The following is a 17492-nucleotide window of genomic DNA, read 5'->3' as shown; positions in this document are numbered from 1 at the left end:
TGTGATGCAATTCTGGCCCCATAACATGTTGAATCTCACCCTATTATCATATCTCCATTATACATAGCATGATTTCATGGCATTTTGTCTCCCCTCCACTCTCCATGCGGCAAGTCTGTTTGCATGGCATTTTGTCTCCCTGCTGCACTCCATTCTTGATGAATATCTGTTATCATTACATATTTATCTTCTTCCCTCTAATCTCCATGTTACAGGTCCACTGCAATAACATGTTCACCAAAGGTGTGAAGATCTTCAGGGAAGTCCAGTGTTATTTTAGGTCAGAGGTCAATGATTGGGAGTCAAACTCCATCACTGCCAGCTTGGTTCTCGATGATGCCAACCCCAGTGCCCGCTTCGTCACTGTGCTGCTGCACAATCGCATGGCCAGTGCCATTAAGTGCCAGTATCACTTTGCAGATACCTGGATGATGTTCAGCGAAATCACCTTCCAGTCAGGTAAGTGGCTGGTGCCGATGAAGTAGCAGGCGCAAAAGGCCCGTGGAACTACACAAAGTGCTATTTTCATGCAATGTATTGGGGTTTAGAGGGCAGACAACATTTTTATCAAACTACAATAGGTATTCTTGAGTATCGCTAGATTGCAGTTTGGTACAATGTCGATTCAATGTTTTCATGTTGTGACATTGAAGAGGTGTGTCCTTTCGCTGAGATAAAATGGTGTGACATTTAAAAGCAATGAAGTGTCCTGACATTTGTTAATGATAATGTTAGAACCATAAGCACCAGGATTTCTCACACACTGTGGACACGCTGAATTCTGAGTTGTGTCGTGACTCAAACTTTGTGCTCTGAAGATAGTGGCACAGTTCTATGCGTACATATGGTCACAGAGGTCAGCTGGTGTGTTGGCAAAATCTGTCAATCCTAGACTAAAAGCATTGCCACAAGGCTAAAGATCTGTGTCTATATTAGGCAGAATGGCAAATAAGTGAATCAGAAACATATGTTGCTGAGGCATTAGCAGTCTCTATACTCGCTAAGGGGATTCTAGGTGCTATGAAAGGGAGTCCAAGGTCTTCAGCTTAGACCTTAGTTACACAAACCAAGGAACAGATTTATATTGATTAAATTCATGAAGAGTGTTTCTGCAAAACTAAAACAAAAATGTATATATGGGGGGGTAGTCCCTCTGAGAAAGCAGGCATTGACACTGTGATTAACAGATTTGTATTTTATTTTAATAATGAATTGGTCTATGATTTTCTTTCATTGGTTTTATGGCTTTTACATGTCACTTCCTAGGATGATCGTTTGTGCTCCTAAAAAGCATTAGAAAAATTCCACCTGTTTGTAGTGTTAGATTATCTTATTCCTTTTATAACAGTGCCAAATCGTGAATATTGCTACTCCACCAGATATGAATCTCATTTTCTTTTCTTTTGTTTCATTCTATTTATTGCTCTGCTTTGTAGTTGTTTTAAATAACTACAAAAATGGTATATACTCACAAAAACAAGGAATAATAATGTTTCCCTTCTAAGAAAAAGATTAAGATGTAATCTTTAGACACCATAGCGTATATGACTCCTGTTTTCAAGTGAACATTTTCTCGAGTGATATGTGAAACTTGATCACATTTTGTTTATCTAATTAACTGCAGTCTTTTACACTATATTTAGTAGATCTCAATATTTCCTATGTTCCTCACAAACTTTCAGCAAGGTTGCTGGGCCATCTTGCAAAAATATATTTAATCTGAACTGCAACTAAGGCTACTGATATTGCTATTAAAGTGGATAAGAAATACACACCTTATTGAATTTGTATTTACTGTACCCTGCCTATGGAATATTGTGTGACACACCTCCATACTTCCAGAATGACACTACAGAAGTCCAGAATAGATCTCCTAGGCACATGATACGTATACTTGTGTCACAAATAGTGATCCTAAGTAAGTATGTTTTTGAGTTGCACTCGAGTCTGACAGGTAGACCAAGCCCACAGGTCAAACATATTGGTGCTCTCCAAGCAGCATTCCATTTCATTCAGCGCATTGAGCTTTGTGACGTGTCTAAACCTGTAAAAATAGGAAGGTAACAACTTGGTATCAGGGATGGTCAGGATTAGTGTCCTGTGGCAACTTGCTGGATGATGCAGTTTCATGTCATTGAGCGATAAAGACCTATAGCACATTATATGACTTATCTCTCAGCATTTCCTCTTTCAATAGATATATTTAAAATAAGCTAGATTAATTGCTGTTCACTGGTCCTATCAATGTAAAGGCAAAGAGCTAGGCAACAGGAATGTTAGTTCCTGTAGTTGTGTTTCCAGTTCTCTACCACTGAACCTTTAAGTGCAAATTCCTATCAACCTATCAGCCTCATGTGCATAGTGGCTTGCTTCCAGAACGTTCACCAGACAGGTTAGCATGTTAAGAGTCTATCACTTGCCATGACAGTCTAAATTATTGTTTATACTGGCCATGCCCTTCTCAGTTGATTATACCCCAGAAGTTCTAAACAATTCTTAATTAACTCCGGCCCTGTTTATGAATATAATTCTGACAGACAACGATAATACTGCAGTGTTTCAATATAACTCATGTTTATTATTTTAAGATGTTTTCCATATTACACTTGTGGTTAGGTTTTGAGACCGTTCCTCCTACTACTCCCATTGGACAGCAGGATATCTTACCCATTTCTTTTTTTTGCATTTCATTTTTGTACAGATGCAGCAATGTACAACAATTCAGGAGGTCCTCTTGAGGCCCCAGGTGCCCCCACTACATACGGTATGCCATGGTTTAAAATTATTCTTTATCAAATAATAAGTTCACAGTGTCATGCATGCAGCTTCTTGCAAAGACGGGTTTGTTACTTGTGCATCAACGAATCCTTAGGCCTTAAGGATTTAGAAGGCAATTTAGAAGCAAACAAGACCCACATCAGGCCACACTTAGAAGATGTGCAGTTTTGATATTGACAGTGAGGGAAATTTAAAAAAATGTTGACTCCTGGAATGCCCTTTATTCCACCATATTAGTTCCAAGTTACTTAAATTTAGATACCAGAAGAGTGGCAGGACACTAAGTTTTCCTTTAGCCTCTGTTGTTTCCTGCTTAGATAGAGCGTTCCCACAAAGTCATGTTCTATGTTTTTGAAGTTGTGGTGTTAGAAACCTAATGTACACCATTTGCTGCTACATTGGATCAAGAATACCTACTCAAGAAGAGTATGCTCACGGGATAGGACTTTATTTACCCTTTATCACCCTAGAAAAAGTGACAACACTGTAGAAGGCCCCAACCAAATGGGATCTAATACTACCACCTTTGTGCCACTGGTATCAGGTATGACACTAGAGGCACCGGTTTGCTTCCACAGATGTGAGGCGCAGTGTACCAGGAGCAGTTACATGCTGTTCCTCTAACACCCTTGGAAAATTTAATGCTAACCATGAAAAAGAAATGACTCGTATATTTCACAGACAAAGCTTTGAAAGTGAGACTCGTAGTGTGAGGTTTGAGACACCTTTTGGATTGGATTCAAAGTCACTATAGTTTGAAGAACTGCACTTAGGTCATGATGGACAAGTTACTTATCTTCGGTAGTGCCTTATCTGGTAGAGACAGGATCTAGCCACAGATTCCTTATGTTAGACTCCTCCCCAGGTGCCATACTGGATCCGGAAATTTGCCCAGCAGTACCTCTGCGCATCAGTATAGGGCGTCGAGCGACTCCACAGCAACGTCGTCTCCATAATGTGATGTCAACAGAGTCCATATAAGCCCTCCCATGATGCGCTGACCTCAGTTTCTTATATGAGTATTTTCGCGCCAATAACACAGAGCCACTTAGAGAAACAGTCTCTGGAAGCAGTGTGCCAAAAAAGGATAAAATCTTATATCAACAAGTAGAGAATGAATGAACAGTAGTAGTATGCAAAAAGGAGATCTAGGAGACAACAGGGTCTTCAGTTTGCAGAGTGGGGAGGATGGGTGGGTTGATAAGGAATCTGCGGCTAGATCCTGTCTCTACCAGATAAGGCGTTACCGAGGGTAAGGAACTTGTCCATCTAATAGAGACATCTAGCCACAGATTCCTTATCTTAGAATCAGATACCCAGCAATGCCATCCTTGAAGGAGGGCTGCAAACTGACCTCACAAATGATCCCCAAAGAGAAGAAGCCAGTCCAAAAGAGAAAAAGGGACCAAACTATCCGAAAATGATAGATGAAGCAAGATGCTCACTGAAAGGACTGATGTCCAAGAAGGACTATGGGAAGCCCGTAGGGAGTAGAAAGCTATAAGACCCTAAGAAGACAGTATAGAACCAGTAAAGAGGCAGCCGCAAAAGGAATGCTACCTAAGATCAGGGAATGCAAAGGGACCAAGGACTGTAGTCCATAGAGTCCAGGCTCAAAACCAAATGGAAGGAGCATACACAGCGTGCTCAACCACAGCTTACATACTTACAATGAATAAAAAGCATCCACCGATCATCTAGGAAACTATCCTGGGAAACGGATTTTGAAAAAATCAACCTCCAATGATAGAATGATGGAGAAAAGAGAAAGAAAACAATGAATGCTGAAGAGCGTATCAAGGAAACAACAAGAACGGTAAAGAAGCCAGTCTTACATTGAGAACCTTGAAGATATAAAAGGCATCCTGCAAAATAATGTAACGGAGATGCTCACTGAAGAGAAGGAAGGAAACAGACAAGTAAAACCAAGGAGGTTGAACCAGGTCATCAAGAAAGGTGCAGGTAAACTGCAGTGACGTATAATGTATAGAAGGCCAGAGCACCATATGTGCACAGCACACACATATAGAAACCAGTAGTAAAAGACATCTACTAAAGATTCATACAAGAGATAGGTATATAAATGCAGAGACATATACATCCTATGATAAATGTATAAGGATAAATATGCATAGAAAAAACATAGAAATTCCCGTAGACACACAAAGTCATACAGGATAAGCGAAAGAATATCCACTCCACCGAAGGTTAGCCACATCCTCCATCAGTGAGTGGGAGGACGAGAAGTGGAGGAATGAAGGGTACTCCAAGAACAGAGGTAATCACTGGAGGACAGAGATAAAACATCCTACTGTTGTAAAGAAAAAGTTATGGCAGTAACTGAGGTGAAGACAGAAAGACAAGCAGGAAAAACATCAACACATTGCCACCTAAGAGTAGGAAGTGAAGGGTATTGCACACTACAGGAAAACAAGGGCAGCCGTCCAAGAACCAACGCCACATACTGAGGGAGGGTGCCAGCAGGTGGTAACATGTGAAACGAAGAATAAACAGATGGGAGTCCGCCATAAAGAAGAAGAGGAAGACCTCCAGGGTAAAACAAAAGAGCTGGCAGAGACTAAAGACAATACATAGTTGATGTAGACAATCACACATTGTCCAACCCATGGAGGCTTGAGAAAGAGGTGAGAAACCTGACCAACGCTTCATGGAAACTTGAGAAACAGTTAATACACCAAACCAAAGCTCTACACGAAAACTGAGAGTACAAAGTATAAGAGGAACAAGCCCCAGGAGGGGGGAAAGCCCCCACATTGGAGGACAGTGCATACGCAGCAGAAATACATAGTTGGACAGAAGATATGATATGTCCAAAAAAAAAGACCTCCACCAAAAAAGGGGCGGTAACGGAACCTCTCCCAAAGGAGGATGGCAAAAGGAGAGTAGTCCACCACATAGAAAAACGATGCCACAAAAGGCGGGAGTGACATATGGAGCTGTGAGGAAGAGAACAGTATCTCCACCTACGAGGAAGAAAGATACAGGAAAGAAAGGCAAACCCAGGCTCCTGTGAAAGAAGGGTACCAAAAACCAAAGGGAGTGGGTCCCAGGGTAACAGAACTGAAAAGAACAGCAGACGCAACACCCACCCCATGGGTGCGATGGCAGATATGTATAAACCCCCTCGCACAGGAAGCAACAGTAGTGGCTGTGATCTAAATGATAAAAACAGATACAAAGAACACCAAACTGATGAAGATTAACAGACGCAGGAGCATGATAAAGTAGAGTGTATAGGTAGCTCACAAGATGCCCCTGAGGCATACAAAATAAGGTCCTCAAATAACAGGGGACAAGGCTATAGTCCATCCGCACAATGAAACAACATACCCGACATAGAGTAAGTACTAGGGTAGAAAGAATTAAGTAGCAAAAGGAAGCTGTAATAACAGGCCCTCATGAGGCCGCAAAGTAAGATCTGTTCCAGTGGGCTGGAGACTAAATCTGTCACTGATAGAATAATTAGAAGAAAAGCACCTGCAGCAAGCAGGGCACCACACCGGGTGTAACCGTAGGAGGGAGAGAAGCATTCCACTCTATGAAGCTGAAACAATGAAAAACAATTTTCCCTACAAACCCAGTACAACAACAAAGTTAAGACTCTGCACGACTATGACTTTCTGTGAACCGGCGTAAAGCTGATCCGGCATGCGCACAAAAAAAGGAATGTGTCATCAAAAGGCATGTCAATCAAAGTAGCTTGCAAAGCCACCAAAAACCTGGAAGTTCGCAACCATGCACACTGACGTAAGGCTATGGAAGAGGCCACAGCCTGGCCATCAGAATCAGTGGTATCTATACCACAGTGGATGCTGAGTGTGGACAGTTGTTGCCCATCCCGAACCAATTGAAAAAGAGTATTTCAGGCTTCCTCCAGAAGGAAGGGCAAGAGGTGTTCCACGGAGTGCCACAAAGCATGGTAGAAGCGGGCGGGGACGCAAGAAGTCTACGGAGATCTCAGGGCAGATCTAGAAGAAGAGAAAATACTTCTACCACAAACTTCAAATTTCCTGGTCTCTCGTTCCGTTGGGACAGTAGGGAGAAAATCTATATTTTAAGTGGCTAAAGCTGCCTGAACTACAAAGCCCCTAGTAGAGGGATGTTGAAGGAGACAGGAGGGAGATCCGTGGGCAGGGTGATGCCTGAGAAATAGAGCGACCCACAGGGAGTCCTGTTTCCGGTTTAGCCCAAGCACCTAACAGAATATCGAAAAGACAGTCACAATAAGGAATTACAGGCTCAACTTTAGACTGGCCAGGGCATAGAACACAAATTCAAGAGTCTGTTGACAATTCCACAGTAGGAAGTTGCAAATCCAGGACGATTGAAGCTCAATTGAGCATGCCCACCAGAGCAGAACTCACCTCCAGGAAGGAAGTCTGAGACGGTCAGCTCCATCGGCGCCACTTCCGATGCGTAACCAAAGCCAGTCGACGCCTTGACATCAGAAGGAGCGTCAATCTGTGTTGACACCACCACTAAGGGAGCCAGCAAAGAAGACCCTGATGCTGACACTGGCGTTGGCCGACCGGAAGGCAAAGGTGGGAGCCTCGACGGGCTGTGCACCGGCATCTCTAAGGCGTCAGACAACAGAGGCCAACCTGAAGCCGGGGAGAACCCACCTGCAGGGTCACATGCACGACCTCATGCACCTCCATGGGACCCAAGGGCACTTCAGAGGGAGGTGATGACCCAAGAATAGAATGAAGAGATTGAGAACATTGTCTCAACTTGGTCAAAGGCACCCTGGCCCCTGGATAGGTGGACACGAAGGGCAGACTCACGCCCTGACACCTCAACAGAAAAGCGGGGACAAGCAGTAGACAACGAAGGCAGTGGGCCGGCGCCGTAACTTCGACCGGCAATGCAGAGACTTACCTCCAGATATCGAGGGAGAATGACGCACAAGAGAACAGCTCAGAAAGCGCATGTGCAGTCGGCCTGTGGAGCTCAGACGACTGAGGACGACGAGAAGACTTCGGTGCCTGTGACATCCACGTCACAAGGAGCTTCATGTGGCGGAGACAGGAGTGGCACTCTTCGAAGTCATGGTGCTCACCCAGGCACCACATGCAAACCGAGTGAGGATCCGTGGTGGACATTGGTCGTCCACAGGACTCACAAGGCCTGAGCCCTAGGACACTGAAGAAGGGTAGAAAAAGGCACACTGCTCCATACACAAACAAAACATTGAGTAGGCCGGAAAAGGGCCGGAGGAACTGCAGTGCAGATCCGTGTTGTGAGAACAGAAAAGAAGGGACTGATGTCAGCACATTGGGGGAGGGCTTATATTGACTCCCTTGACGTCACATGTGGGAGACGACGTCGTTACCGAGTCACTCAGTGCTGTCTAATGACGCACAAAGTTACTACTGTGAACATTTTCAGATCCAGTTTGGTGCCTGGGGAGGATTCTAAAATAAGGAATCTGCAGCTAGATGTCTCTATCATATTAAGATGATAAGGCAAAAATTCTGCTCCATATAAGCAAACTGAACATCAGTGGGACAAGATGAGTGTAAAATTGTAAAATTTCACTTTGCGTTAGCTTTTTTTGTATAAGAATTTGTATTGAGTTATATAGGAAGTCAAAACATGTCACCATAATCCCATAGTCAACACAGCACTCATGTAGAAGAGAGTCGGTGACCAAGCAAAGTACTTTCCATTGATATAGTGATATAGTGCCCGAGAGTCTTTCTGGAGATCCACCTGCTGACTATGTCTAGTTTAGCCACCATACATTCAATCCTCAACATCAGCCTCTTACCTTGAGCGCCTCCTCAACCAGACCCAGCAAAGCCAGCTGGGTAGGTAAGCTGTACCAGTCTACCCTTTACCTAACCCAGTTCCTGTCCAATCTGTTCCCTTTACTGCACAACCTTGGGGCATTCCCATATCTTATGTAAGTCCCTAAATCTTCAGTACACCAAGGGCACCCCAGACCCAAACTTCCACATCAGCTCTGGTGTGTAATAGGCCCTATGTAAATAGTGTAGCTTGATGAGTGGAAAAAAGCAGAGATTGCCAGGACCCAGAGCAGCATCAGGACCTCTCGCCACTCATCATCCTCCAGGGTCCCAACGTCCTCCTGCCATGTTGTTCTGAGACTGCTCATCGAATTGGGGGTATTACCTACCAAAGAACGATACAGGCCTGAAATCCTGTATGCTCCTATAGGTTCCACAGTCAGTCGGGCCTTGAGTAGGCTGAATTAAAGGAGAGGACCAGGGAGTCACCACAGGGGATCCAGAATGCTCTTCAGTTGCAGGAACCTATAGAACTCTGAGTTGTGCAGCTCATACTCCTTCTTTAGGTTCTCAAAGAACCACATGTGTGACCTTGCCCATACGTCCGCCTGCCTGGACAGCCGTATGACGTCCCACTTTAGTCACAGGCCCTACTCAAGGTCTCCAGCTAGTCCCCCACCTACTGCGGCGTCTCCTGTATGGGAGTTCTATACCATCAGATGAGTTGCGCCATACACTGAATGTCACTCTTGTCACCTCTGGCTAGCGTGTCATGGCCCTGGTGTCATACAGGTAATGGTACACCACATTTTCTCCAGAATCCTCCAGTTCCAGTCTATGTGCTGGGTCGAGGCGATTACCAAAGAGGTAGTCATTAACAGCCAGAAGGTGGCTGCCCAGCTGTAAAGCAGCAGGTCTGTTGCGCTCATGCCCCCATTGTATTAATGTTTTGTTCATTTGTCAAAGGAAATCCAGGGTTACCTTCCCCCCCAGATGTATGATCTGTAGGACTGAAGACCATTAGGGCAATTTTAAATGGATAGTTCCAAAGGATTTACAGCCAACGCGGTAGTGCTATCGTTTTGTACAGGGCAATTATGCCTTGAATGGACAGAGGGACCAAGGCCCATTGCTTAAGGTCCCGACCCATCCTGGTCAACAGGGGAGTAATGCTGTGCTCCCAGCAAAGAGATCTGTCCAGGAAGAACTGCAGCCCCAGCTAGCAGAACTGAATGGTGCAGCATTGTAGGTGTGATAACCAGCCACATTCATGTGGCGATAACATTAATGGCACCACCAGTTGACCACTAGGCCTGAGGCCGTACCGAAGAGCTCCAGGACGTTCCTTGCCCGCTCCCTTATGGTCACTGTATTACTGAGAACAATCAAGACATCATATCATAAGGGGAAAAAAGACAAGTGTACAATATTCAAAACAATTGATCTATCAGGACAACATATAATCAATCAAAGAACATTGTGCATGGATATTATTAAAAATCTTTTTATTTTTATAATGTTTTATCGTTTTTTCAGTATCAAAAATATCTCTATTTCTCTAGAATCTTCAATGCATCAAGATATGAGAACTAAGTATTTCGACTGCATCCATTCACATTTGTTCTGAAAGGTTCCCAGCCATTTTTGATTGACCATCGAGCCACTCTAAAAAGCAGCATTGTCCATAACAGCTTGAATTTAAGGAAGAATAAAATTGAGAAAGTTGAGACGGTCTCCTGACGAAGGCAACTGCCTAAACGCGCGTAGTCTCCATCTACCGCCGATCCGACTTTCTGTCCATGAACCATCTGGACCCTGTTTCAAATACATGACAAGTGCTGTATTAGATATAAAAAGTGTATTGTATGTCTCTTTTAATTATATGATCATGCTATAAATTGTCATAAATTGCTTGATGCATTGAAGAGTCTAGAGAAATAGAGATATTTTTTATACTAAAAAACGATAAAACATTATGAAAATAAAAAGATTTTTAATAATATCCATGTACAATGTTCTTTAATTGATTATATGTTGTTCTGATAGATCAATTCTTTTGAATATTGTACACTTGCATATAGCTTGTCTTTTTTCCCCTTATGTTGTTTGCCCTACAGCTAGCATGTTCATTTGTTGTATGTAGGAGTCCCTATTCTTTTCCAAAATAACAATCAAGACATCATCAGCATATAAAGAAAAGTGATCCTCCAAACCCTCCCTCCATCTGAACCCCCAGATTTGGGCATCCCTCATGGTCACTGAATTACTGAAAATAACCGACATCATCAGCATATAAAGAAATGCGATCCTCCAAACCCTGCCTCCATCTGAACCCCCAGATTTGGGCATCCCTCTGAACTAACTTGGTCAGTGGCTCAATTGTCAGGGTAAACAGCAGGGGAGAAAGAGGGCCACTTTGCGTTATCTTGTATGAAAGTGGAACACAAAGCCATACCTTGTGTTCAAAGGTCATCCAAGACACTGGCCGAGGGACTTGTTCAAGTAGAGAATCTCTCCTGCAAGCAATGTTCTATTCAAACCAGTCTCAAATGGAAACAATTGTACAAACTTTTGCTGTTACCAAAAGTTCCTCTCTTGCAAGATCAGTTCATCAATTCCGAAATTGGAAGTAGGCAACTGAGGCACTAGAACTTAATTTGTACAGAACTATTACAATTAGTGGAACTAATAGGGGAGTCAGAGCTTGCACGGAGTGTCCTTCACTCGAAATGAGGAGTGAGTGACCCAGAAAGTGACATATTGAGGACAAGTTGATGCTGCAATTATAGATAAGTTTTACGAATAATAGATTATCATCTACCCTGGGCTTGAGGGTATGAGAGCCCTTTGCAAAAAAATTTAGTTTTCGAGGCATAACGTGCAAATGCAAAACAATAAAACAACAGGAGATCCAATTAAAGAGTGGGTGACAGGATTTGCACGTGATAAAGTGAGATCAGAATTAAATAGAGAGACGAGTAAAACAGCAACCAAGGCACAGAGGGGAGAGAGTAGGTAAAAAGTGGGAATAGATACAAACTTTACAAACAGGTAGACCTAAAATAGCAAAAGTATATATGTAGTAAACAAGGGAGCACCAGTCTGCTCCAACTCACCTTAAATTCACATTGACCTATCCAATACAAAATAGTTTATGTGGTCTAAGTGTCTTCAGCCAACATGGAACTGAATGTATTTCACAACCTCCCTCTATAGACATTGTCAAAATCCATTAATGCAATAGATGTAAAGATTGTAAAACCCGTAGTCTTGTCCTCAGAACAGTGAATACCTCTTGTGTAGTAGCTAGATACTTGAATCTGTTTTAAGAGATTACCAAATTAGTAACCAGCTGACAGCTACATCGCAGAATCGGACCAGTCATTTGGTTAAGGATAATCCTTTGTCCTTTAAAATATATATTGGGAACATGCATGGATAAGGAAGGCTCTGTGGCAAGCTTCTTGCGACTTTTTGGTGAGAATCCTGACCCCTTGTTGGAAATAATTACACAGTGTGTCAATTATTTCTTATCTGGGTCTAGCTTTACCTGCACAGCAACTACAGCCGTAACCCAAAAATGTAGAAGTTAAAATGGCGCCAACATTCAAGAGTATGACAACCACAACAATTGTTTGAGAGTAGTCAAGTATAACTTTTCTTCAGTCACAAAAATATATAACTATAAAAGTACATTTAAAATCACAGTTAAAACATAGATACAGGGTTACACAAATAAAGTCACAAATCAATTATACTAATATAGTCAAAAGATTTACAATAAATTAAGAATAGCACACCATGTCCCAGGTAAGGAATTCAGGGAGCTGCCTCAAACACTGTAAACATTTACAATTTCATATCACTATTTGCTCCAATAAAAACGCTAAAAGCTGCTAGGTAGGCTCAGACAGCTAGGCAAGGCACTTCAATCTATCATTTCTAAAAATAACATATAAGAGGGACTAACAATTGCCTTGGTCAGCCTGCACAATGATTTATCCATGCCACATTAGAAATTATTCTTTGCTAAAGTGTAAAGTGCATATTAAAGTGGCTCGTGCTTTGTCCTTCTATAAGGAATATCTAAACAAGACAGCCAAAAAACAGGTGAACAAGATAAAAACGTAATAATCAAGAAGTTCCCAGAATAGAATGGACTCCTAAGATATGACCATAGTAGAAATCCAAAGTATAAATTATCTAGAAATACATAATTAAGTGACACATGCTTTGTCCTACATTAAGGAAAACTTAAAAACTCACAGAAATGTATTCTGTTGTAAGGGTGCCGGAAACACAGCCTACAAATATTTAAATTATAAATAACAACTATGCTAGAAATGTAGGCATACTAATTGAGGCTAGTAGTCTTTATATACCAGACCCAATAAAAATATTTTGAAAGTGCAAAAACCATAGGTTCATGTGTGTCCGATCCCAGAATACGCAGCTCCTCCCCACAGTGGATAACACCAAATTGGCGGCAGATTGGAATTATCCACTTAGAATGAGGTAAAATATACTTAGGACAAAAGAATAAAAAAGGACCTCAGTTTAATTAATTAATGGGCAAAAAGGACAATCCCTTTTTTCATCTTCGTTCCCCTTCCATTTTGCAGTCAGCAAATTGGAAGGGAGCCAATTCTAAAATGAAAGTACAAGGTTTTAGAATGGGGCGTGATCATTTCCATATAGGGTTTGTATTTGGGCGTACACTTGTATGTTAGAAACTTGTCCATCAAACCCTGCGGGCGAGGATCATGCCAAATTTCCAAGAGGGTTTGATCCCAATATAACCTTTTAATCTGGGTACCCATGTTACTACTCAGATGTTCTGGATGTACCCACACCTCCCTCTGTTTGAGAGTAATTACTAGTTGCTGAAATAATTAAAGCATTCCATCCGTCACTTTTTTGGTCTCACCTAGAAACAGCTTTGGTTGTCTGTCATCGATGGACCTATTGTATCCAATACTTCAACGTATACTTAGAAGAAGCTTTGTGCAAGCCCACTTCAAAACATTGCCTGGTTTGTTCTTCCTCGTTCAACCATTGGATTGAGACATTTTCAATCACATATTAGATCAGCAAAGATGCTGCTGGCTCTCTTACCTTATTATGTTGACTGTTTCTGTGTCCGCTCTCCCATGGATTTATTGCATTCCGGACAGAATATATTTTTCCGGCCTCTTCTTCTCTCTCTGCTTAAGCCTGCCCTCCATGAAACCGAATCTCCCCATCTTCCTTCTTTCACCCTGCTCGTTTAGCGAGGGTCCACCAGCTACACACTGCAACCTAGCAAGTTGCTTGTGCACATGTCTACACACATTCGCTATGGCCATCGTGGAGCGTTTATTATAATAAAGTATACAAAACCATTGAAAGATGGCTGACATCCATCCGTATGTATGTATATGTACAGGCAGGCGTATTTCCATGGTTTTTGATAAAACAATGGCAAAAAAAAAAGATACTTTGGAAGGTCAATAACTGCAACACGGTGTCACAGGTGAGTCCTACTTGCTTTTCATTTCCTTGTTATTCTTCTCAATGAGTAATCACACAAAGTGCCTCATCAGCAACAGCTGTATTTTCAAAACTTGAGAGATAGAGGCAGTTCCAGAGTCAGACACCATCAAGACTCCACTTCCTCCTCATTCGCACTACTTTAAAACCTGTGAAGCAAAGTTTTGAGAATTTCATGGCAAGATGGTGGAAGAGTATCTTGGATCGTGAGCCCTACATATCACTTACAGTAGAATTTCCATTCTCCAGAAAGCTATGACTCAACCACTCCTCCTCTCCCGCTCATTAACACCTTCAATCATTGGAAATTCAAGAATCACTAGTGCTACTGGATCGCCATAATCCCTACTTGCACATTTTCAACAGAAAGTTCGACAAGAGATATCTGATATTTGTTTGCGGAAGTGGAAGTTATTCAGTTTACAGTCCTACAGTTTGGCCTTACATAAGCACTACAGGTTTTCATCAGGTAATACTGGTATTAGTGCTATTCCTGAACACACAGAAACATCATGTTTTCCCTTTACTTGATGATTGACTTATAACAGGCTACGCCACCAAACATAGGACCTAGCGGAAGGGCCCACCCAACTTCCAGTGGCTGTTAGCTTTCAGCTACAGGATACTAAGTATCTGTATCTGGAAGTGTCCCAGAGCTCAAACTGATGAAGGCAGGAGTTCGGATGAAGCTTAATTCAGAAAGGTGAATTGGAGTAGCAGCCTATGTAACAGCACAGCATTTGCTTGGATCTGTTTAACCCGCAGTGGGGATACCTGGCTCCCAGCCAGTTTCTGTGCCAGGGATAGTGGTCCGCACTCCAGTGAAGCCCCACATGCACTCAAGTCCTTCTACCACCACACTGTAGTCTGCAAACCCAACTCACCTTCCCTGGCTGGGCTCCTGGCCTTTCAGTAACACAGCATCACCCTCTCTTCCCTACTCGTATCGGTAAAGCTCAGAACGGAGCCAGCAGCAGTACTTCATAAGCCCATGCCTTTTGCCTCAGCTTACTATCAGAAGACTCTGACCCTTTATGTCACGGAGTTCCAGACAGATTCCTCCTGTGCTCCGGAACTGTCCACTTCAGCTGTCAGTGCACTACATCGGACCCCAGACTGCACTAACAAGACAGAAGTAGTGATCTTCAGCAAGAACACCTTACCATGGGACTCCAACTGGTGGCTGGCCGAACAATGACCCACACCTAGAATGCACGCCAGGAACCTCAGAATTATCATCAACAGCAAACTGGACATAACCGCAGAAGTCAACACCGTCACTGCATCCTGCTTTCAGATCCTGAAGATGCTGAGGAAGATCTTCAAATAGCTCCAAAGCAACACTAGAAAAACTGTCCCTCAGGCCCTAGTCACCAGCAAGTTGGACTATGGGAACACCCTCTACACTGGGATCACCAACCTCCCTTGTAGAATTCACATTACACCACACCTTGGACTCTGCACTAGCTACCGATACACAAACGCGCTCAATTCCAAATCCTCACCCACACATTCACAACACAACTCAGGCCCCACCTACCTGACCAGTCGCATCTCCTTCCACCAACCGTCCAGGAACCTTCGATCCACAAGAATCCTACTCACACACATCCCATGGATATATAGAACCAGATCAGGAGGACGGGATTTCTCCTATATCGTTCCTATAGTGTGGAACAACCTCCCTCGCCACATCAGATCCTCTCCTCTTGAATTCAGCAACCAGCTCAAGACCCGGCTTGTCAATTAACCAACCTATCATAGGCAGGGCTATTCACACACACACCTGTTCATCGTCAGGGTACCCTTGCAAGTGATAGTGCACTTTACAAATACACATAACATAACACTATCGAGCCCCCAGTGCTCAGGGAAATTCTCTTCCCTCTGACCAGCCATCAGATTTGAGGGGTCACAATCGAAGGCTGTTTGTACACCCCCATCCTCGAACACATATAACACCCTCTCACACAACACATTCCCTCTGTGGATCAATCTCCAAACAAGTCTTTAAATGAAGGGCCAGAGAACGCCATGCTTTATCCAAAGAACCAGCTCTATAAAAGGCTCAATAGTCAGCACCGCCCACTGTACTTGAGGCAGTTCAATGCTGAAAGATACCCTCAATACCAGAGGAAGCCCAAGGCCAAGGCAAGAATTCTCAGAGCAAAGATGAGGCCTTTAGCATGTTGGCACCTGGAACGTCATTGGTATATGAATCTACAACACTAACAGCTACCAACCGATTGTTACAGGTTAAAAATCTTTTCCTTACGGGTGGGATGAATAATGCATCAAATATCAGGCCACTAATGATGAGGGCCTCAGTCTTTTAAACAAGCACTGGTAAATGCAATAGGTTTCACCTATGTGATTAATAATAATTTTTCTGTTGTCATTAGTTTGAGCTTGGTGAGCAGTTGTGCAATATAAGTTGCTGAAAACTCCATAAAAGTGTTATGACTTGTTTATTGAGAAAGCCAATATATTGTGCACATGCCTATGCCGTAGCACCGAGACAGTATAAGTAGAAGATGGGTATTAAACAGTGCTGGCACAGAGTATGCATCAGCAGTGCAAGCATCCCTCATGTACATACAATGGTACAGAAACAGAAGCAGTGAAAGCTTTGTTTAATATCTACAGGATTGCACATGTGTGAGTATGTGAGAGAGAGATAGCTTTAGGGCCTGGTGATGGTTGATATGTGACATTGTTATTTGTTCTTTTGTAAGTTATTGTATGTGGTGGTGGGATGGTACATGTGCTCCCATGTTTATGTAGTCACTTGTTTGATGTGTGTGTAATGGTGAGTGTGTTAATATGATGGTGCACAAATTAACTTTGTGATGGGTGATGCTCTCATTGCATGTATTGGCGGTATAGCGTTTGGCTGTGTGCGTGTGTGACAGCTTGACATGTATGTGTGGAAAACAGAGAGATGTATGTAGGTCTGTGTGTTTATGATTTGTGAGTGTATCTGGATGTGGAACTGTGACTTGGAGCCAAATAGCAGTACCGGAGTGGTGATGTGGACTGGTTTGGTGAGAGGAAAGTGTTCAGTGTTGAAGGTGAAAGAAGAAAGCAGTGGAAAGGCATGGAGGTTGATGCAGGGAGGAGGCGGAGCAAAATGGCGGGTGCCATTCTGGAGACGCCTAGTACTAAAGGGTCGGGAGGGAGACATGCCATTGGCACAGATTTTGTAGTGATGACATGAATGTGTAACGGGTCAAGCTGACAGCTTCAGGACGGAGTTTTTTAGGAGAAAGGTAAAAACAGAAATAGGGTGAACAGGGTATGTGGGAGAAAGATGAAGAGAGTGGATGGGGTGGTTTTCGAGAGACACAGCATAGAAGGGTTCTGTGAGATTAAGCTAGCGGACCTGTTTGTGAGTTATCACATAGTATGGGATAA

The 17492-nt window shown here is 42.9% G+C and overlaps 1 protein-coding gene across 1 annotated transcript in view; it reads left to right on the top strand.

The window, feature by feature from the left end:
• The window catches only part of DDR2 (discoidin domain receptor tyrosine kinase 2), a 686650-nt gene that overhangs the window by 366356 nt on the left and 302802 nt on the right, over nucleotides 1–17492 (top strand). The window contains exons 8-9 of the mRNA XM_085654795.1: nucleotides 216–459; nucleotides 2702–2764. Coding sequence (XP_085510921.1) covers nucleotides 216–459; nucleotides 2702–2764 — 307 coding nt within the window. The remainder of the gene's footprint in view (nucleotides 1–215; nucleotides 460–2701; nucleotides 2765–17492) is intronic.

Source organism: Triturus cristatus, chromosome 4_1 (assembly GCF_964204655.1).
Source record: "Triturus cristatus chromosome 4_1, aTriCri1.1, whole genome shotgun sequence".
Classification (NCBI taxonomy): domain Eukaryota; kingdom Metazoa; phylum Chordata; class Amphibia; order Caudata; family Salamandridae; genus Triturus; species Triturus cristatus.
This window is presented reverse-complemented; position numbering and strand designations above follow the sequence as displayed.